This window comes from Microcaecilia unicolor, chromosome 9 (assembly GCF_901765095.1).
Source record: "Microcaecilia unicolor chromosome 9, aMicUni1.1, whole genome shotgun sequence".
NCBI classification, from domain to species: Eukaryota; Metazoa; Chordata; class Amphibia; order Gymnophiona; family Siphonopidae; genus Microcaecilia; species Microcaecilia unicolor.
In genome coordinates, this window is record NC_044039.1 from 108,326,335 (window position 1) to 108,348,873 (window position 22,539).

Here is a 22,539-nt window from a genome sequence, read left to right on the forward strand (position 1 = left end):
TACTGTGTTCAAAATCTGCACTCTGGTCCATAAAATAATCTACGGCGAGGCCATGGGATATATGGCAAACCTCATAGACTTACCAACCAGAAACACAAAACTATTAACACGCACATACCTAAATCTCCACTACCCAAGCTGCAAAGGACTCAAATACAAATCAACCTATGCATCCAGCTTCTCCTATATAAGCACGAAACTATGGAACGCATTACCAAATGTCATGAAAATAATGCACAACCCATAAAACTTCCGGAAATCATTAAAAACCAACTTGTTCAAAAAGGCATACCCTAATGATCCAACTTAAGTGCCTGAACCCTGCAACACAACGAAATTAATACTTGAACTGGACATAACTCTTCCTCCTGGATTCCCTAATATGTTTGTCACTTTTGAACTTTTACCATAATATCATTCTGTATTTGTTATACCGGAATTGGCGATCACCATCACGGTACTATGTAAGCCACATTCAGCCTGCAAATAGATGGGAAAATGTGGGATATAAATGCAACAAATAATAATAATAATAATACTTCCTGGTTCCTGTCCTTTCGGCTCCACTCCTCCTGTCTCACTTCCTTCCCCTCTTTGCCTGTTGTTATAGGAGGAAAAGGCCAACTCCCCCACCCAACCATGCTCTGGGGATGTAAGATGTGTCTCCTGTACCATCAAAATATCTAACCTGAGGTGCTTGAAATTTTTTTGTGCTTAAATCGATGAGTGAATGCTGTCTACGTTCAAGGAGGCTACATGCAAACTACCCATCCCAGCATTCACTCCAGCTTTCTATACATTTGCAAGTTAAAAGCACACCTCCGTGATCCAAGATGGCGGCGCCCTGTTAAGACGCTGTGCTTCGCGTTCCTTTGGAAAAAAAAAAAAAAAATGCCTAAACGAAGAGGAAGAGTAGTGGCTAGAGCCTCCCCGCTACCTTCCCCATTACCTGGTCCTATCGATCGTTTTTTGCGACCACAGGGAGTTGGTTTAAACGGCGGAATGCCTCCAGTAGGGAACGCCGGCGAAAGGGAGAATTCGGCTTCCCCTGGTTTCGACATCACTTTGAGCCCCGCAGCACGCACCCCTCCTCCCCAACCGATTGGCGCTAGCTCCTTCCTCTCAGAATCGACAGGGTCGCCCCAAGTGGGATTCATGGGCCCAGAAGAGCGTCGACAGGAGGTTCTTGTTACAGCAGAGGAAGGAGCGGAGGGCATTTTGCCCATAGAATCGCCACGGATAGAAGGTCGAGAGACTGAGGGAATGGGCGAGACTCGTGGGCATTTTTCTGAAAGGTATGAACTTCCAGCAGCATTAGTGGTCAAACCAAGAGAAGTAACACTGGATGCATTATGGGACTTGGTTTCAACCCTGGGACAAACTTTTATAGCACAGATTAATGAAGTTAAACCGAGAGTAAAATCTCTGGAAAATGACTTTAAAAAAAAAGAGGAAGAAATTAAGGCTCTGAATGATAAAATTGGAAATATTGATCAAAGAATTGTGAATTGCGAAACAATGCAACCAGCAATGGTAAAAGACTTGACAAGCCTCAGGCAGAGAATGGAGATATTTGATAATTACACCAAAAATCATAACCTGAGATTTGTTAACTTTCCAAGAGTGTTAAATGTCGCTCCTCTTGAGATGCTGAAACGTTATTTACGTGATATTTTGAATATTCCTGACCAGAATCTGCCACCATTTTCACATGCATATTATATACCAGGGAAGGACTTAAATCCAATTACTGAAAATCCAATAGATGTTTCTCTCATGCTTGAGACTTCTGATACTGAGCTAGCAACGGCAGCCACTTTAGTGGTTGCGGTTGCCTTATTACCGGACAAAAATTGGATATTCCGTTTGTTTTTCCGTAATAAAGATAAACCTTTTTTAGGTTTTAAGATATTGCTTTTTCCTGATGTCTCTAAGGAGACAAGACGACGGAGGAAACAATTTTTGATCCTCAGGCCTGAAGTATTGCACTTGGGGGGTACCTTCTTTTTAAGATACCCCTGCAAGTGCATAATAAGACTTGGGGAAAAGAAATATATATTTACAGAACCTGCCCATCTGTCGGCGCTTTTAGCCTCAGTGAAAATGGAAAAGCGTCATAGATAAATAAGACACTAACTTCACTTAACAGAGTTGTTTAATCCTGAATGTTTATCCTTCTTTATATTGTTCTCCATATTTTCTGAATTCTTGGATCTCATTTTATGGACTTGAGTGTTAATTTTCCCTAAAATGAATGTATTTCAATTCCTTTTTGTTTTATAAGTAATCTCCTAAGTAACAAACACTTTTCCAAGCAAGTTGTTTCTTGTAAAATTTCAAATGAATAATTAATAAATATAAATAAAAAAAAAAAAAAAAAAAAAAAAAAAAAAAAAAAAAGCACACCTCCCAGGAGCGGCGTCCCAGCTAGACAGCCCCCCAATGGGAATAAAGTTCGGTTGCCAATGTACATGCATCATCCAGTGAGCAAGGTCAATCCCAAAGACGTCCAGCCTCTTCCTCCTCGAGTTCCCCCCTCCCCAATATAGTACCCAGTTGCCTCCTCCCAACCACATGAGAACTCCTCCACATTCATTTCTGTCCCTGCCCCCCTCTACTTTCTGATTCCCCCCCGCCCCCCATGCATATCATCATCCACACTGCAATCCATCCACCACCACCATTCCATACCACCCCTGACTATTAAGCACTTTCCATCCCAAACCCTAACCCTACACAGATGAACCCAATGTCCATTCACCCAACCCCCTCCCCCCAACACCCCCCCTCAGTTCGCTCAAAACAATTATCCATCATTTCCAACATAACGCATGCACATAAATTTCCCCAAACATAAATAAACTTCATATGTATGCAGGATAACCAGCAAGCCCAGTCCCGCAGTCCGCGCCACCAAATGGGGGTAATCAACTCTCTTTCCTTTGAGATCACGCGACGTTCCCTCTCTGCATCCCTCCAGAGTGTCCGCACTTCCAACAGCAATTACGCTCTCTCTCTCCTCCGCTTTCCTTGCCAAGCTGTCGTTCAGGGCCGCTGCCATCCAAATAAGTAGCAAAAGCCATAGGGGTTAGAAACATCCTAAGGGCTCGATGTGTGTCTAAATCCGTGTTTGTCCTCTTTTTTCCATGCCAACCTTTCGCTAGCAGGTTAGAGTCCAGTTGTCTCACCAGTCAAAACTCAGTAATACCTCCCAAGCCCAAGGCCTTGGGTGCAACTCTACGCAGAGGGTAGTTTCGATAGAAAATTCTTTAGCTCATTCACTGTAGTGAAGCTGAAGGTTTGGTTCTCATGGGTAACCCTCACTTTAGCGGGATACTGGAATGCAAACCTGATACCCTTCGTGTATAATTGGGAGCAGAATAGAGCCAGAAGTTTCCTCTGCTCCGTGACTCTCAAAGAAAAGTCCTGAAACAGCATTACTCTACTACCCTTGTACTCCAGCGTGCGTTGTTTCTTGTAGAGTTCCAGTAGCTTAGCTTTGCCTAAATAGTTCGGGAAGCAAGCAATGACCGGGCGCGGCCTTCCAGAATCTTCTCTGCACACCCCCACTCTATGGACACGCTCAACAATCACTGGGCCTCTTTCTGATGGCAGGCCCAGGGAACGGGGAAGCCACTGTTCAGTCAGTTCTTTCAGCTCACCCTAAGGAACCGCTTCGGGTACGCCTATGATGCGCAAGTTGTTTCTGCGCCCGCGATTTTCCTGATCTTTGACTCTGTCTGTAAGAATGCACACTTGATCTTCCAGTTTGTGAAGCCTATTTTCCGCTGCAGCCACAAGATCTTCCTGGGCGGAGATACGCTCTTCCACGTGTTGAAGCCACGCCGCATGGCCCGCTATGCTTTCTCTGATCTCATCCATACTCTCATGCAATTTAGTGAGTTTGTCATCCAGCAGTTGCGAAAGGTTCCTCATGGATATCTGCATTGTATCATCCAATAGCGCCAGGGCCAGAGTCGCCGATGGCTGGGACGCGGAAGGCGACACCATTTTCTTTGGAGCAGCACTTACTCTCTCCCTTCCAGCCCGCGGCGTCATCACTGGTATGCCCCCAGAGCCTACGGAAAACGCGATCGCTTTGTCAGAAAACTGCACAAGATCTCCGTGAGTTCCAATCAGCCAAAGAAGATGGAAGGTCTAACTTAGAACATCAATTGGTCGGGGTTTAAGAGGCGCAGGGAGAGGAGCCAAGCCAGCAGGCATCCGCTTAGGCTGGAGTCATCACGTGACCCCTTTCCTCAATTCTTCTAATACAGCCAGAGCACTGAAAAGGGGCTCTTATCACCATTCCTGCCAGGGTGGAAATTTGTCATCTTTCAAGGGCTCTTCGGTTGCAGATCCTGTCTTGCCACTTTATACTGCAGATGGATCTCAGGGAATGCTAATGAAATTGTTCAAGTAGTCTGAGCTTCCTACAGTATAGTGTTCAGGATTCACATCAGTACAACAGCATGGACAACATCACTTGTAATATGCAATTTCTGCTTTCCAGGTGGAAAGCGTCTACAAAATTAGTCATGTGTGGTTACCATATTCACATCTATTGCATCTTCAGTTAGCTCTTAGCACTCCCTAGCTAAATGACCTCTTTCCCCACACCTGAAACAGGTGGGGGAGTAAGCATCCCTCCTTCTTAACCCACAGATAATCAGATTATGTACTTTATAGCCTTTGGCAAACACATTATCATTATCACCTTTGAAAGAACAAAAAATGTGTCAGTTGCATTGAATATCCACGATAAAAACTATACACTTGACATGGGCTTTAGAGAGAGTTGCCTAGTAGATTTCTATTTTGCTCATGCTGACAGTGATATTGAAAATATCTGGTCACCCAGGTGCACTGGTCTATAATGATCTGGATGTCCTTCAGTAAATAGGCTATTAGTACAAAAACATTTGCAAAACAAGATGCTATCCATCTGAGAGAAAGACTGCAGATACCTTAAATTCAACAGCCCTGCAATCATGCATGCATGTCTAATTGAAGGTATCCTGTTCCATGCTCTGGAAGACATGAAGAAAACAGAAGAGTGCTGGTGCCAGTACACACCACTATTTTGTGTCATTTGAGACTGACAAGACGTCAGACATTTCGCCACATTTCTTCATCTTGGCCATCATCCTTTCGTGAAAAGATCCGATGGGTAGTCACATTTATGGAGGCTCTGTTAGAGGTCATTACAGTTGACTGTACCAAAGGCCTTTTTCAAGTAAACCTATAAATCCATAGAGGGCAACTTTCAGACTGCCCATGCAGTTTACAACTGAAAACAATCAACCAATACGCACACTGCAGGTACTAAAAGTACCCATGGGCTTAATATGCACCAGAAAGTAAACATGTGGATATCAAAATTAAATTATGGGAGAAGGAACAGATGTTGGCGGTCCAGAAACGAGTATGAGGGAAGCTATGCAAGAGAGCTATTTTTGGGTGTCTTGTGCACATGATGGTTCCTGCTGTACTGAGGAAGAGCTGACCTGAACTGGTCTGCTAGTACCGCCCTCCTTCTAATTTCATTAAATTTTGTTCAACTGTCCTGATCAAAACAGTGTGTAGTCCTTTCAGAGTCACTGAGAAACCTCAAGGAGGCCTTCAAATTTTTTGTTTTATCATTTTTGTAGGATGACCAAAAGGAACAGGAAGGTAAGAAAACCAGAAGTTGAGATGCCACCTATCTCAGGCCCCAAGAACTCTTGTGATATTTGGAGGTAGACAGGAGTTGGTTAGAGATAGCTTTTCCTCTGAAGGAATGGCCATGGTCTTTGAATTAGATCTTACCAAGTCCCATCTCTTGCTCATCACCTCTTCTTCCAAGAAATAAGGTGAGTTTGTCCTCTCTTATGTCCACATTTCGAATCATGGAACAAGTGAAGATGTTGAAGAACAATGCCAGGGTTTTGTTATCATAAAAAGAACAAAGTTCTTATATCTCAATCTGTCCTGGAGACCAGCATTGATGGAGCTGAAGATAAGGATAAAACTACCCTGGTGAGGACTCTTGGTGGGTAGAGATTTTCACCTCTGGCAGTAAAGAGTTTTGCTTTGCTAGTGTTGTTTCCTGGCAGACTGGCTGGACAGGGAGAACACCCCTCAATTCCTTATTTAGATGTCTTCCATCTGGAGATTTGAAGATTGACCTCCAGGATAAAAAACTACCCTTTACAACTGTTTCTTTCAATTGTGTAGATTTTCTGAAGAGACAGTATCCATTTCCAGCTTTGGATGGGCTTATTGAGAAATGCTGGTCTAATTTACAGGATCAGAATAAGAAGATTAAAGCACTAGAAGCTTCTAATAGTGAAGTGGCTACAGGTAATCTAGTATTACAAAACAAGGTTGAGAGTATGGAAAATGTAATGCAGTATAAATATTTATGATTTCTTAATTTCCCTGTATCTAAATTAAACTAAAATGTCCATTCGTGAAATGTTGAAAGGCTTTTCTTGTTGAGGAGATCTTACATTTTACTTTAAACTCACTACCACTGCTCTCATAAGCCTATTATGTTCCTAGCTCTGCAAGACCTACTGGTAACGAGGATGTGGAGATGGATCATTTTGTTACCAAGCTCTTTCAGAACTCTACTCAAACGGTCACCAATTGTACTATATTGGTAGCCTTAAAAAAAAATCAAGTCTCTAATAAAGACAAGGATCTAAAATGATAGTTTAAATGTAGAATGGTGATGTTTTATGGCCGATGTCTCCCCTACAACTAAAATTGATGAGGAAATTCTAAATATGCATTTCCAGGCCATTGCCCTGAATAGTTTTAATTTTGGGGGTTTTAATACTCTAGGAGTATGTTATCAAGTATTAGGGAAGGGTATGTGTGTTTATTGAGCCACCTCATCTAAAAACAAAATCTAAAAAGAATAAAGATACTTCTTAATGAGTAAGTATATGTCATGATTACTTTGTCTGTCCAAATTGTGTTAAAAGGAAATAGATATATTAGGTGGTTCCTTCTTGAGACATTCCTTCTCCATTCTTAGTATATTTGTGGGCACACATTATTATGTATCTGCTTTATTTATGATTGATGCAGTGACTTATACTGATATATACTTAATTTCTTCTTTTCATTTGATTTGTTTTTGTTTAAGAAGAAACACTGAATAAAAATTCAATTATATAATAAAATCACTGTACACACATTCCTTCTGAATAAATTTTATCTTTAAGGAAGCTGTGTGTGAAACACTTCACCTATATCCTACTCCCCACCCCCCCCAAGAGTTAAAATATATGCATTGTGAAACAGTGTGCATAATATGGCTTGCACTGGAGGAAGGGACACTGGGCTTGCTTGCTTAAAATCTTTTGAAAATTTTCCTCAAACATCTTGGTTTTGCTCAAAGACTAGAATTGGTGGTGTTCTGGACATAAGAAGCACTTCTCCTAAACTTGCCTGCAAACACAATCATTTCTAGTTTTCCAGCTTTTTCTGAATTACTACTGTGATTCTAAGAAAATGCTGTCTACAGGTTGTCTTATTGAGAATTACTTTTGGTAGCACTTTCACAATAAAGACAAGAGAATTCTCATCATGGTTATCACGACGATCTGTCAAATTTCCTTTCATACAGGTAGATGACTGATCCATCTTTGAAATCCTGGGGCAAAGCCATGCTTCTAAACACATTAAAAGAGTTATGCAAGTTTCATCTCCTTGTTTGAAAATCTCAGGTTATATTTCATACTGAACCAAGTTTACCCTATTCAGATAAAATTGTGGGTGACATCAGAAAGAACATGTTAGAGGCAAAAGGGAAGGACAAGAACAGTCAATCGTGTAACTTAAACATTCATAATCCAATTGTAAAAATGACTATTGCATTTTCAGATCAAGTAATTCAAATAGCTGACATGATTTTCCCCTCTTATGAAAGTCCCAACCAGTTCTATGCTCCTGCAGTTCATAGATTTAAATGTACTCTGTATCTGTCAAACATTACTTGGGATTATAAGAAAAGTGATTTTAAGGAATGAGTTTTCTGTAACTCTGGCAAGAAAGAAGATAAGAAGTAAGATCAAAAAAGTAAGTTAGCAACTTACTGATCTTTAAGATCTGTAAACTGTTTTTCAAGATTTGACATTTCATCTAAGCACTCCATGCGTCGTCTTTCACAGTCCTCATCATCCATTTCTATACAAGAAATAGTTAAAAGTCAGTAGGAACATCACAGCAACAAAGGCACTTGTTATTCTCTATAGGTTGTAAACATTCAGAAGGAAGTATTTTAGGCACATAAAGTATCAGTTTGTGCATGGGCTTGCCACTTTTATATTTCTGCAATTCTCAACCTGTTCATTTGCTTCAATCACGTCAATACATCTTATAAAATATTTACACCAGAATAAAATTAAGCTTTACCTGATAATTGTTCCTTTAGTCCTGCCAGACCAGTGGGATTTGCCCTCCTCCCAGAAGGTAGAGACAGAGAAAATTTATTCCTCTTCCCTATACATACTGGTGTAGCCAGGAAACCAAGCACATTGCTATTAATACAGATTCTTTTAACTTAATACAATAAATCATTCTCCTTATTATCTTAATCAGTATTTCTGCCCCCCCCCCTTTCATATCCACAAATTATCTCATGCTATTGACAAACCAATTGAATTGGACTCTGCGTTGCATGCTTTGGTGGGGACCTGGCTCAGTCTGGCAAGACTTACAAATCATACAAGGCACGATTTTACTTTTCTTTTCATCTTTGCCAGACAAGTGGAATATACCAAAGCTTCCCCTCCCAAGTCAGGCAAGAGAAAGTCATAAGTGCCTTTTATAGTACTACATAAAGAGTAGCTTTCTCTGTTGCTTGACAGACATCTAAGTTGGCATCTTCTCTGTTCAACAGTGTGTTTATGATGAATCATCTCAGTATTTATCAGAATGTCTTCATTGGTATCAACCAAAGTGAGCACTTCGCTCCGAGAACTCTTGTACATTGGAGGTACCTGATTTCCAACTTTCTCGATTGGAATGTACAAAGAGAAGGGTTTATTCTTTTTTTTTATTATTGAGTTTTTCAAAAAATACAGCAAACAAAAGAGAAAAAAAAAAACAACTTATACTATACAAGACAATGTTATACATTAAGCTGAGATCAAACATTAGGCAATACAGTTACTATCATGTTTTATCATTATCATGTAACCCAAGATCCTTCTGTAATACCATATGTCAATTCTCTACACACTTCAACCATTCATGATGTATTGTAAGCCACATTGAGCCTGCAAAGAGGTGGAAAAATGTGGGATACAAATGCAATGCAATAAAATAAAAGAAAGAGGTCGAAAGTTTTCCATTTCTGAGAACCATAATTAGACCCAGGGATATCATTCACTGACAGTTGCTCATATTTCTTGTACAATAAGACCCAATTCCACCAAAGAATGACATTGACTGGAGAGTTATCTTTCCAATGCGATATTATTAATTTCAACGCAATAGAGACCAAGAAGTCAAAAAGCAGTTTATCGCTCTCTGCAAATATAAATGGACTCTACCAGCAAATATTGGTTTAAAAAAAAAAGACTTCTTGACAGACATCTAAGTTGGCATCTTCTCTGTTCAACAGTGTGTTTATGATGAATCATCTCAGTATTTATCAGACTGTCTTCATTGGTATCAGCCAAAGTGGGCACTTCGATCCGAGAACTCTTGTACATTGGTGGTACCTGATTTCCAACTTTCTTGATTGGAATGTACAAGGAGAAGGGTTTATTCTATAGTGGGTTCAATGGAATGGAATAAACTACCTGTCTCCATCCGAAGCCAGGAGAATTTAGGTTCAATTAGGCCACTTAAAACAGCACTTTCTGAAGCGGGTTAGGATCCGAGTTCAATATCATAGGGACACAGCGCTGTGATGAGGGTGACTGAATTTTTTATTTGTAGGTTTGTAATTGATGTGATTTTTATTATGTGTGTTTATTTGTACCCCGCTCTGGATAACAGCGGTATATCAAAGATAATAAATGAAATGAAGTCTCCTATCACTTGGTGATCTCTGATAAATGCAGACTCAATAATTACCCTGGTAGCTCCAGAAATGGGGATTGGTGTCACTGTCTCTCCCTTCTGCAGCAAGGAGCACCTGCTTAGCCCATCAAGGGAAGAGGTATTAACTCTCTACTTCTATGATCTTCAGCCCAAATGGAACATCCTCAGCAGCAGCCACCGCTCCCTCCAAGCAAGAGCAAAACAAGCTACATGGAATGATAAAAAACCCATTGCAAGAAAAAGAAATGAAAACAGACTCAGGATGGCCTCTTTTGAGACTCCTTACAAAGGTATATATACACTGTCCCAGATCAAGGGACCTAGTGAAGAAGCTTATACACCAGACTTCCTTACAATACCACAAGGGATGCGATGAGCCCCATAACCACTCGAATCCAAACTCTATGATGCCTTTGCCAATACAAAAGTGTAGTATACTGGATTTATTTGTGAGGAGACAAAAAATATATATGAACCCCTCCAGATGAAATGCTATATTTCATCAACTATATTCCAAAAAGATGGGTAGAGGATGAACTGATTCAACCAACTATAAATATTCAATAAAATCCTCAATAAATATTCAAGTCTGTGAAGTAAATCTATAGATTTAAAAAGTAACATGGGTGGGAAAAGCCTCAAAGCTCCAGGTAAAATACCTTCAGAGCTAATAATTCTTCATCATTGGCAAAAAAAAACACACCACAATTTACATAAGTGCAACAGTACCACCCTTTCATTTCTTATAATATTTTTTAACAAAGTGAAATGCACTTATCTAGTGTTCTCCAGCAGAATAAAGTAGTCCCCAGATCGATGTTGGCCAGCGTTTTGCACTGCTGTCTACAAATGGGCATAATAAACATGAAGAACAAAAAAATATATACACAGATTTCAAATAACAGAATACATACTTCTTATCTTGCGCCAACACGCTTAGATGCTAGAAATCAGCATATTTTATGCCATCGGGTCTTGGACAGTCTATGGGCCTGCCCCAGGCTGCAATGGTTTGCACTCCCTGCTCCCAGAAAAGGGTGCTACTGTTCAGCTTCATGCTGGGGAGAACTTGCTGCTCTTGAATGGCAAAGCCACAATGATGGGACTTAGGGAACACATAGACCCCAGGGCTACAAGATTGCCTGCAGATCTATAGATTACTTTCCACATCTGTGAAAGATATCTGGGTTCAAAAGAGCCCACAGAGGGAACACTGTGGGATGAAAGAGCAGATGATCCTATGCCTGATGCCTACTGAAGGAGCTAGTGCCAGATCTGATGATCCTAAAGTCACCAAAGGCAAGAATTCTCTTTCAAGATGGCCAAGCAGGATCCAAAGGGAAGGCTGCAGAGAGTACTTCATGCCAGTCAGGTCCCAGAAAAAAAGGCTTCTTGCATGCATAAAATTGTTAGCCCCAGTGATTAAGCCATATTTACCCTGTGTAGGCTGCATCTTGAGGCTTCTCCTGCAGAGATAATAAGCACTACTCTCAGTAGTACTGCCCTTATCAATAAGCATCAATGTTCACCCAACTCTCTTATCTAGCACTGCTATCAGCATACTTAACAGCAAAATGCACTGGCTTTAAGGAAGCACACTCATCACCCCTGGATATTGACCTCTATCAGCTTCCTCAAATGTCACCATGCTTTTGTATCTCGCACAATCTTCACTGGAACCTACATCAATAAACATTTGTGCTCATCTGCCGAGAGGCCTCAATAGGTGGTAAGCCTATCAACTAATTTGCCTCTCTAAGCAATGATCTCACTTAGTGAGCCATATCACCAGGCACTGGCCAATATGCAGCGTGACTCTCGGCACATGATGGGTATTGGTCAGTATTCAGAATGGATCCTTACACTGCCAGGATTGATGAACACTGAACCTTTATCAAGCATGGTCATCAGCAAAGCCATCATCAGTAAGTACTGCTGGTAATACACCTTGACACCAGTGAGCAGATGCTATTACAGAGTGTAGTCACCATCAGAACCGACTGATATACTTCACAGTGCTTTCTGAAGATGGTTAGTATAAACAGGAATCAATATCCCTAGTCTATAGAGGCAGTGATGTATGCTATCTACCCACACTGTTATAAACAATTGATAGACACTGAACTGTTCCTAGGGAAACCAGGATCACTAAGCACTGAACTCCCCCTACTTCCTCAACATTGATTAACAGTATCCAGTCAATGATTGCTGGCCTATGCCTAGCACAGTAAAAGGCTCTGGTTCTACCTGGCATCGATATACAGTTGTCCTCATCTGATGTGGCATGGTGTGATGAGCATGGGATATAACCTAGCGCAGAAAGCTAAAATGAGTGCTGGTCTTCAACTAGCATAGCCAGAAGCAATGAGCGCTGGCCTTTGATGAGCAATTGCCTAGGCTAGAACTGCCAGGAGTGATGGAACACTGGCCTTAACCTCCCACAGACAGCAGAGATGAGCATCAAACTTAATTCAACCATCAACTAAAGAGGCGTACAATGAACTTCAATTTCAGCCTTGAAGAGTGATGGATTATACCTAGTGCAAACAGACAGGCGTTGGCTAACATCTAGTAAGGACAGCATTGGTGAGTGTTAGCTCATGCCTAATACTGACAATGATGATGAGCTCTTGTTCCAGAGCTAACTGCAATGATGAGTTATGATTTCATTTTAGCCCAGCCAGCAGTGAAGAGTGCTGGCCTACCTGTAGTGCATACTGGTATCCACCCAGAACATCTACCTTTTAAATCTACTAATTTTGGCACCCACTGTAGTCAACAGCCCCTCTGTTGCCAAGTTCCACACCCCCCCTAAAGAACCCAGATCAACTGTTTAGAAGGCACTTCTGCTTTCTGTCATAGCACAAGCAAAGGCTTTATAGCAGGATGGAAAACACTTATTGTAACAGTGAGTTTTTAAGCCTATAAAACTGCCTTAATTAATTTTTAAAGTATATTTCTCTTATTGGCCAGCAGGTGGTGTTTCCTTAAAGTGTTACAGAGTAATGACTGTGTTTTCTTTAGTCTGTCACAGATAGGACATAAGATGCAGTATACTTTTGAAAACTTGCTGTTCTGGAGCTCTGATTGGCGCAGGAGTTCAATTCATCTATGCTGTCTTTTGCCCCAGATCTCTTTGCTGAGGCCCTGTGAACAGTTATATTTGATAACCTGTGGGCACCTATATGTGCTAACCCCCCCCCCCCCAGGTACTATTTAGATAGTAAACAAATGTCTGTTGGTGTGCTGTGTGGTGCACTTCTGTTTTGTTGGTGCTGTTAGGAGCACTTCTGCCTTGTTTTGGTTCATGTCTGTATGCCTTGTCTTGTTCCCTCTAGTGTTTGTCTGCCTTGTCTGTCTTGGGCTGCTTGGCAGCTTTCAGTCCTTGCCCTTTAGTCTGTCTGTGTATCTTGCCTAGTGGCTGCTTGGCAGCCTTCAGTCCTTGTTCTTGAGCCTGTCTGCTTTCTACCTAGTGTAGTATTGTTTGCCAGAGAGTCCTAGTCTAGTATTCTGCCTAGCCTCCCTTACGTTTTCTAGACCCTGTGTGTATCCTGTTGGTATCCAGTTCCTGCCCTGTCCAGTAAGTCTTGCCGGCCGCCTGCACCCAGGGGCTCAACCCCTGGGGAATGGTGGTCAAGCGCAGGTGAAGTCTAGCTGTTCTTGCTCTGCCTGTTCCAGCTTTGCCTCGGCTGCAACTCCAGTCCGGGGTTCCAGTCCTGTTCTGCTGTTGTTTGGGGGTGGTTTTGCCTGCCACTGCCGCTCCTCGGCAGAGGTCCAAGGGCTCACAAATCCAGTTCTGCCTTGAAAGCCTGACACTCTGCTTGTCTGGACGGACTAAGAATCCTGGTGGTTTGTGTGTTAGGTCTGTGAGTGCTTTCTAGGAGTGTGGCCCCAGTAACCTAGAAATCACTGGGGAACACCATGAGAGTGGGAGACTCGCCCAGAGGCGGTTGGGACCCAGTTGGTGGGAGGAGGGTGCTAGTTTAGAGCACAAGCGGCACATGCAGATGGACCTGAGCTGTGCTGGGGATAAACAACGCTCTAAGTGGCTGCAGGGTATCCCCAGGTAGGTGGTTAGGCATTTCATGACAATATTGCTATCATTTTTATATTTGTTTCTTTGTACCATGTCTTGAGTGTTAAGGGGAGGCATATAATCAAGTTTAATAAATGAAAATTAAAAGAAAAAAATATGAGAGCAGATCACTACACCATAGCTATAGACCAAGACCAGGTTTTATGCTGAGCCAGGTTCCATCCCTTTGCAATGTCCAAGTGAACTACTGAAGCACCTGGAGCCAATCTAGAGATCTGCTCTGGAGGCCAGCCTGGCTGAGCATTGAGGCAATAGTTAAGGTGTGTCACCCTACAACTTTCCTGCCTGAAGGGACATTTTAAAAAATATATGTTTATTAATGATCCTTAACAACAAACACAAACACAAATGGTTAATAAGCTATGAGACATGTCATAAGAATCAAACAGACAAATGTCTCCCATTAACAAGATGGAACATTCTGAAATCCAGTCAGCCTGGAAGAATGGAGGCATGTGGAGAGAAAAATCCTGAGTCACAGTAAGATAACCATTAAAAAAAAAAAACCAACATACCTGCTACTCTTAACCACTTGGCTTCCCTTTTTAATTGTGTTTTTAACCCCAAAGGCAGTATAGGTTTACCTCCAAACTTCCAAGAAGGGCTACTGCTGCTGCAATTGCTTCTCTGGAAGCAGTGCTGCCAGGAGGCGTAACTGACAAGCTCCTGAGTCCCTTGCAAATCAAAGGGGATCTCAATGCTGCAGGAGAGAACACAGGCCTCATTCAGGCATGGTCCTTGATCTTTGCAGTAATTCTGCACTGGCTATGGCTGGCACAGTGATAATATACTTCTGTGGCCCTTCAAGAGGGAAGTGAATGCTCCTGGCCTCTGGGGTCTTCCAGGGCCTGCAACAGCACCACAATGTGCCTGTTACCGCCTTTCTTTTTAATTTTATTTTTTTACTTTAAATAATCCAGTCAAGCAGCTCCAGTCCAAGAAATCCCTGCTTGGCCTCAAGGGATTCCTCCAGAGAGGTGAAGGGGTGGGGGGGGAGAGGGAGAAGCAGCTGCTTACTGCCATCTGAAATAAACAGAACTTCACTAAGGCCCCAGAATCTCAAAAACTGACATGAAAGACTGCCTGCCCTGCCAGAACCTCTTCAGCCTTGTTGCACCAGTAAATGTCTCCCACCTGCCTGAGACAGAGCAGTATCGATTGTCTTTCTGGCTGTACCAGCATACATAGGAAAGATGAGCAAATTAATTTGGTCTCCACCTGCTGGAAAAAGAGAAAATCTCATTGGTCTGGATTAGTCTGGCAAAGAAATGCGTTTGTTTTTTTATCCCAAAGAATTATAAATCTTAACTACATAATACAACTGTATTCAGGAAATGATTAGTCTTGACATTTATAAACAGGGTTGATATTCAGTGTTGTGTAAGCGGGCAGGAGACACCAGTGCAGAGAGATGGCCCAGCATTGAATACCCAGGCTTGATTCTGCCCACATAGAATAGCATAGCATTCTAGCATGACACAGCATGTAAATGCAAAAGGGTATTCACATGGGTGGAGCATGGGTGGTGCTGCCACTTCAGCATGTCAACTACACAATACTGTAAAAGTTACACATGTGCCTGCTACATTAAGATTGCAACAGTTATGTCAGGCCTATATCTGGTGTAACTGTGGGTATCTACATTTTAAGCACCTTGATACTGGTTCTGCTAGTATTCTATAATGGAATCCAAGTGCCCAGATGCTATACGGTGAGAGCCTATTCTATAGCAGCATCAAGGTGCCTAAAAGGAGGCACTCACTTATACAATTGCCCCCTAGTGACTGAACCATGTAATTTGCTACCGACTGCTGTGTTTACTACCATCTAGTGATGGAAGAAGCACAATAATACCTGTTTCCCATTAGAGTGGCACACTGGGGCTCAAATAAAATACATTATTTGAAATTTGACAGTGACAGCCAATTGTTTGGTGTATTATCTTACTTGATTTCGTGTTATTCTTTTCAAACAAACCACAATCTCTTGGTACTACTCCATTCAAACTGCCCCACCTCTCCCCTTCTCAGACAGAAAGACACACACACAAAGGGGTATGAAAGAATTTTGTGAGCCATGCTCTTCATTGCATTACCCCACTTAAATATTCAACATTTGCTGTGTGAAATTCACTCCTACTTTCAAGGTTTTTGAATTGTATTTTTTAGACAGTACAATGTGAGAAATGTAAAGGTCTTCACACCATTGCATTGTAGAAGACACTGTAGGTCTCATGTTACATATCTAGTATCCTGACCCAATTGAATAACTGAAATATTTGGTAGTGCTGGACAATAAACCAGGCCCCAAATCTCAAGCAAGAAAAATTTAGGAAAAAGGGACCAACAGCCATAGGGCAAAATTCTGGAATGAAGTTACACAGAAAGCATAGCTCCCCAAACAGCTCCAATACAAGTTTACCATTTACAACACTTAGGGCCCTGTTTACTAAGGTGCGTTAACGTTTTTAGCGCACGCTAATGCTAGAGACACCCACGGGAATATATGGGTGTCTCTAGCATTAGTGCACACTAATTTTTAGTGTGCGGTGAAAACGATAGCACACCTACAGTGCAGCTTAGTAAACAGGGTCCTTATATTTTCACAGCCTTATAGCAAATGAGCAACTAATATTTCGCCAAAGTCGTTATGACCATATCAGCCCTCTCCTGAAGTCACTTCACTGGCTCCCTATCCGTTTCCGTATAAAATTCAAGCTCCTCTTATTGACTTATAAGTGCATTCACTCTGCAGCCCCTCACTACCTCTCCACCCTCATCTCTCCGTACACTCCTTCCCAGGAACTCCGTTCACTAAGCAAATCTCTCCTAATTGCACCCTTCTCCTCCATCACTAACTCCAGACTCCGATCCTTTTGTCTCGCCACACCTTATGCCTGGAATGAGCTTCCTGAGCCATTATGTCTAGCTCCATCCCTGGCCGCCTTCAAATCCGGGCTAAAGGCCTACCTATTTGTTGCTGCTTTTGACTCCTAACTTGTCACTTGCTCGTAACCTTTATCTTGTCTTCCTCTCTTCAATAGTCCCTTTCCCTATGTGTCCTTCTGTCTATCCTACCCTTATCGTTATTGGTCCTGTCTGTCTGTCCTGATTTAGATTGTAAGCTCTTTTGAGCAGAGACTATCTTTTCTTCATGTTCAATTGTAAAGCGCTGCGTACAACTGGTAGCACTATATAAATGCTTTATAGTAGTAGTAGTAATTATTGATTCACAAGCCCAATTACCCTCCTTTCCTCTACCAAAACCCACTTTGTAAAAGCAATTTTATTAACTACAGAAACCCAAATTATCCAGAGAAAATAATATATCCACTGTAAGGTAAGGTACTTGGGCTGGCAGAAAATTACTAAATAGCAATTATTCTGGACACATTTCTAGGGAACGAGTGTACCTCTTATTTGTTCCTTAGGTTTTTGCCAGACTGACTTTCAATGAAAGAAGCATGCCAAGATTAAATATATTATTATAGATATAAAAACAATATGGCAAATGCAAAGCAAGTTATAAATATATATCTGTGCACTACAAAAATATAGATTATCACCAAAGCATGCAGTGCATTTTCACCAGTTTGGGATGAGGTCTTGGGAAGAATGTTGGCAGGAGAACTATTCTGTTGTGGTGAAATTTGGTGTAAGGTGGATCAGTTACTACGTCCTAAAGCTTGCTGACCCTGTGCGCTGAAATGACTACAATAACAAGGTTAGGTACTTCAGATGGCAAGAGTTGAATGGCTCAAAAGGAGATTTCATTAGCTGGATAAGAACAACGTTGAGGTCCCATGACCCTGTTGGAGGTTTCACTGGGGGTTTTGTTAAAAGCAAACCTCTCATAAAGCAAACAACTAGAAGCTGTACAGAGATGTGCTTACCTCCACATGGTGATGATAAGTGCCAGTTACACTGAGGTGAACCCTTATAGGGTTGGTCTTCAGACTAGACTCAGAAAGGGGTAGAATGTATTCAAGCAATTTTTGTTTAGGGCAAGAGAAGGGATCTAGGGCTTGACCCTCATACCAGACAGCAAACTTTCTCCACTTAAAAAGTATAACACCTCTTACTGGAATCTTTATTGAAAGCCAGCAGAATCTTGGAGGTACCCTCAGGCAGTCGAAAGGAAGCAAATTGTATACTCTCAACATCCAAGCCGTGAGGGACAGAGATTGAAGTTTGGGATGCAGAAGAGACCCCTCGTTCTGAGTGATGAGAATCAGAAACCGTCCAATCTCCAGAAGTAGAGGAAAACATATCTGTCTCGGCCAATACAGGTCAATTAGGATCATGGTTCCCTGGTCCTACTCGAGTTTCAGCAAGTCTTCTCCGCTAGAGGTATGGGAGTATACTCATGCTAAAGACCCTTTCCTCAACTGAGGAGAAATGCATCCGATAATTGTCTGCTGTTTGATCTCAGTTTGGAGCAGGACTGACAAATTTTGTTGTTGAGATGAGGAGTGGTGAAGTGATTCATAGAAGGAGTGCCCTACTCTCGGATGATCTCCTGGTACCATGCTTCGAGAAAGCTGCTTTTTCATCAGGATTCCTTGGTGCCAATAAGGATGTTTTCTCCATCACTAGAGTTGGCTCCATGGCCACCTTTGTTGCTCTTGGCAGAGAAGGCACAAATTAAGTCAGGGCCTCAATGTGGACAGTATCTTTACTGGCACAAGTCTTGCCCTGATTCTTGAGAAATATTTCAGGCCATATCCCCAGAATTTTCAGCTGGAACAGGCTATTTGGCTTCCTAGCAGGCGAGTTCTAATTTGATGCTCTGTTGCAGGAGCAGCAGCAGGGAATAGAGAAGAGGAATTTATAAGGACCGCAAGAGCAGCTGCAAGCATGAAGGTGCTTGAAGCGCAGAAGACCTGAAGTATAGCTCACTGCACCACATTATCTGCTGCATTAAAAATTAATGTGCGCTAATGACTTCCACGTTAACTGTAAAATGCACAATCAGCACCACCTAATAGCAATTTCTGAGTTAGAGTGTGTTAATTTCCACATTAAACTGTCACTTAATGCTTCATATTCATGCAACGTGAAAATTCTCATGTCCAACAGAAAATGCAGCTCAGCAAAAGGCCTCTAAATGTTGTCCATGATTATGCTTCCTCAGTGCCTCATTTCATTACCACATGTTCTACAACTTCACTTTCAGTAAAAACAGGTTTGCTACTTCTGCACTATTGATACCTTTCGGATATCTGAAAGTCTCTAGGATATCTTATGTCTTGCTTCTTCCTCAATTGCTAAAACAATTTTTATTTCTTCTAAAATTACTCAATAAAAATCTAAGGGCCCTGTTTACTAAGGTGCACTAGTGTTTTTAGACATCCCCATATATTCCTATGGGTATCTCTAGCATTAGCGCGGCTTAGTAAACAGGGCCCTAAATTGATGCTTAATTCTCAAATTATTCTGATTTAGATTGTAAGCTCTTTTGAGCAGGGCCTGTCTTTTCTTCATGTTCAATTGTGAAGTGCTGCGTACGACTGGTAGCGCTATAGAAATGATTTATAGTAGTACATAAGTAATGCCATACTGGGAAAAGACCAAGGGTCCATCGAGCCCAGCATCCTGTCCACAACAGCGGCCAACCCAGGCCAAGGGCACCTGGCAAGCTTCCCAAACGTACAAACATTCTATACATGTTGTTCCTGGAATTGTGGATTTTTCCCAAGTCCATTTAGTAGCGATTTATGGACTTGTCCTTTAGGAAACTGTCCAACCCCTTTTTAAACTCTGCTAAGCTAACCGCCTTCACCACGTTCTCCGGCAACGAATTCCAGAGTTTAATTATACGTTGGGTGAAGAAAACTTTTCTCCGATTTGTTTTAAATTTAGTACACTGTAGTTTCATCGCATGCCCCCTAGTCCTAGTATTTTTGGAAAGCGTGAACAGACGCTTCACATCCACCTGTTCCACTCCACTCATTATTTTATATACCTCTATCATGTCTCCCCTCAGCCGTCTCTTCTCCAAGCTGAAAAGCCCTAGTCTCCTTAATCTTTCTTCATAGGGAAGTCGTCCCATCCCCACTATCATTTTAGTCGCCCTTCGCTGCACCTTTTCCAATTATACTATATCCTTCTTGAGATGCGGCGAATAGAATTGAACACAATACTCAAGGTGCGGTCGCACCATGGAGCGATACAACGGCATTATAACATCCTCACACCTGTTTTCCATACCTTTCCTAATAATACCCAACATTCTATTCACTTTCCTAGCCGCAGCAGCACACTGAGCAGAAGGTTTCAGCGTATTATCGACGACGACACCCAGATCCCTTTCTTGGTCCGTAACTCCTAACGTGGAACCTTGCATGACGTAGCTATAATTCGGGTTCTTTTTTCCCACATGCATCACCTTCCACTTGCTCACATTAAACGTCATCTGCCATTTAGCCGCCCAGTCTCCCAGTCTCGTAAGGTCCTCTTGTAATTTTTCACAATCCTGTCGTGATTTAACAACTTTGAATAACTTTGTGTCATCAGCAAATTTAATTATCTCGCTAGTTACTCCCATCTCTAAATCATTTATAAATATATTAAAAAGCAGCGGTCCTAGCACAGACCCCTGAGGAACCCCACTAACTACCCTTCTCCATTGTGAATACTGCCCATTTAACCCCACTCTCTGTTTCCTATCCTTCAACCAGTTTTTAATCCACAATAGGACATTTCCTCCTATCCCATGACCCTCCAATTTCCTCTGTAGCCTTTCATGAGGTACCTTGTCAAATGCCTTTTGAAAATCCAGATACACAATATCAACCGGTTCCCCTTTGTCCACATGTTCGTTTACTCCTTCAAAGAATTAAAGTAAATTGGTCAGGCAAGATTTCCCCACACAAAAGCTGTAATAAAAAGGAAACAACTTGATTTCAAAAGACACCCAATTATAAAAATCTATATTTGAATCTGACTTAAGTAGTCTGCGAAGCTGAAAAATTCCTAGGCACCAGGTCCAGGGTTCCTAAAATTAAGCACCCTGTATCCGATAGAACAGTGGTTCTCAACCTTTCTTTTGTTGTGACACACCTGACAGGCAACATTCATGCACGTTACACATTGAACACTAAAATTCACTGCTAAACAAAACATGCATAAATATTTAATTAACTGTAAGTTTAATATGAATTTGCCTATCCCATATTAAAAAGCTGCATGCAACACATCAGTCCCAGATGTCTCAAATTCTAGTGTTACCGAGGATATGTCTCCAAGTGCTGCCCGGGAGGGATGGGTTAGGATAGCTGTTGTAGTTGGTGATTCGATCATTGGGCATATAGATAGCTGGGTGGCTGGTGGACATGAGAATCATCTGGTGACTTGCCTGCCTGGTGTGAAGGTGGCGGAACTCAAGCATCACCTAGATAGGATTTTAGATAGTGCTGGGAAGGAGTCGGCTGTCTTGGTACATGTGGGTACCAATGACATAGGAAAATGTGGGAAAGAGATTCTGGAAGCCAAGTTTAGACTCTTAGGTATCAAACAAAATAAAACATGGAAAAGAAAATAAGATAATACCTTTTTTATTGGACATAACTTAATACATTTCTTGATTAGCTTTCGAAGGTTGCCCTTCTTCCTCAGATCGGAAATAAGCAAATGTGCTAGCTGACAGGGTATATAAGTGAAAACATTCAAGCATTACTATGACAGTCTGACAGGGTGGGAGGAGAGGGGTGGGTAGGAAGTATGCATGGGGACATCAAAGCATATCATTGATATTCTAACAGGGTGGGTGTGGATAGGTGAGGGGTGGGTGATCAACAGAGACATACAGCTTTATGGTTTATAATGGGCTAGGAATCCCAGATCCTTGTTAAGTCCTTTCTGTTGGGTGTTAAAATATTCAATCATTCTGACTTCAAAGGTCTTACGTTCTTGTATGGTTTTAAAGTTACCTTTCAGGATTCTCACTGTGAAGTCACTGGTACAGTGTCCTGGTCCTGTAAAATGTTGACCAACAGGCGTGGGAACCCTGCTGGCACCAGTATTGTTCATGTGATGTCTATGTAAATTGAATCTTGTCTTAAGCATCTGGCCTGTTTCTCCAATATAGCATCCTTCGTTACATTTTTTACACTGAATGATATATACCACATTGGAAGATGAGCAAGTGAAAGATCCCTTTATGTTGAATATCTTTCCTTTGTGGATGACTTTGGGGTCCTGTGAAATATTTTGGCATAGTTTGCAACTGGATAAATTACAGGGATGGATAAACTTCCATCACAGACTGAAAAGGAACAGAAGGGCACACTTCCCTGTAAAAAAAAAATTGCGTTGGAGGCCAAAACACATATTAAAATTTTTTTTAGGTATATTAAAAGCAGGAAGCCGGCAAAAGAATCGGTTGGACAGCTAGATGAC

General features: G+C 41.7%; 1 protein-coding gene across 1 annotated transcript in view; it reads right to left on the reverse strand.

Moving 5' to 3' along the window:
- BRMS1L (BRMS1 like transcriptional repressor) overlaps positions 1-22,539 on the reverse strand; it is a 115,390-nt gene that overhangs the window by 79,308 nt on the left and 13,543 nt on the right. The window contains exon 2 of the mRNA XM_030214616.1: positions 8,088-8,178. Coding sequence (XP_030070476.1) covers positions 8,088-8,178 — 91 coding nt within the window. The remainder of the gene's footprint in view (positions 1-8,087; positions 8,179-22,539) is intronic.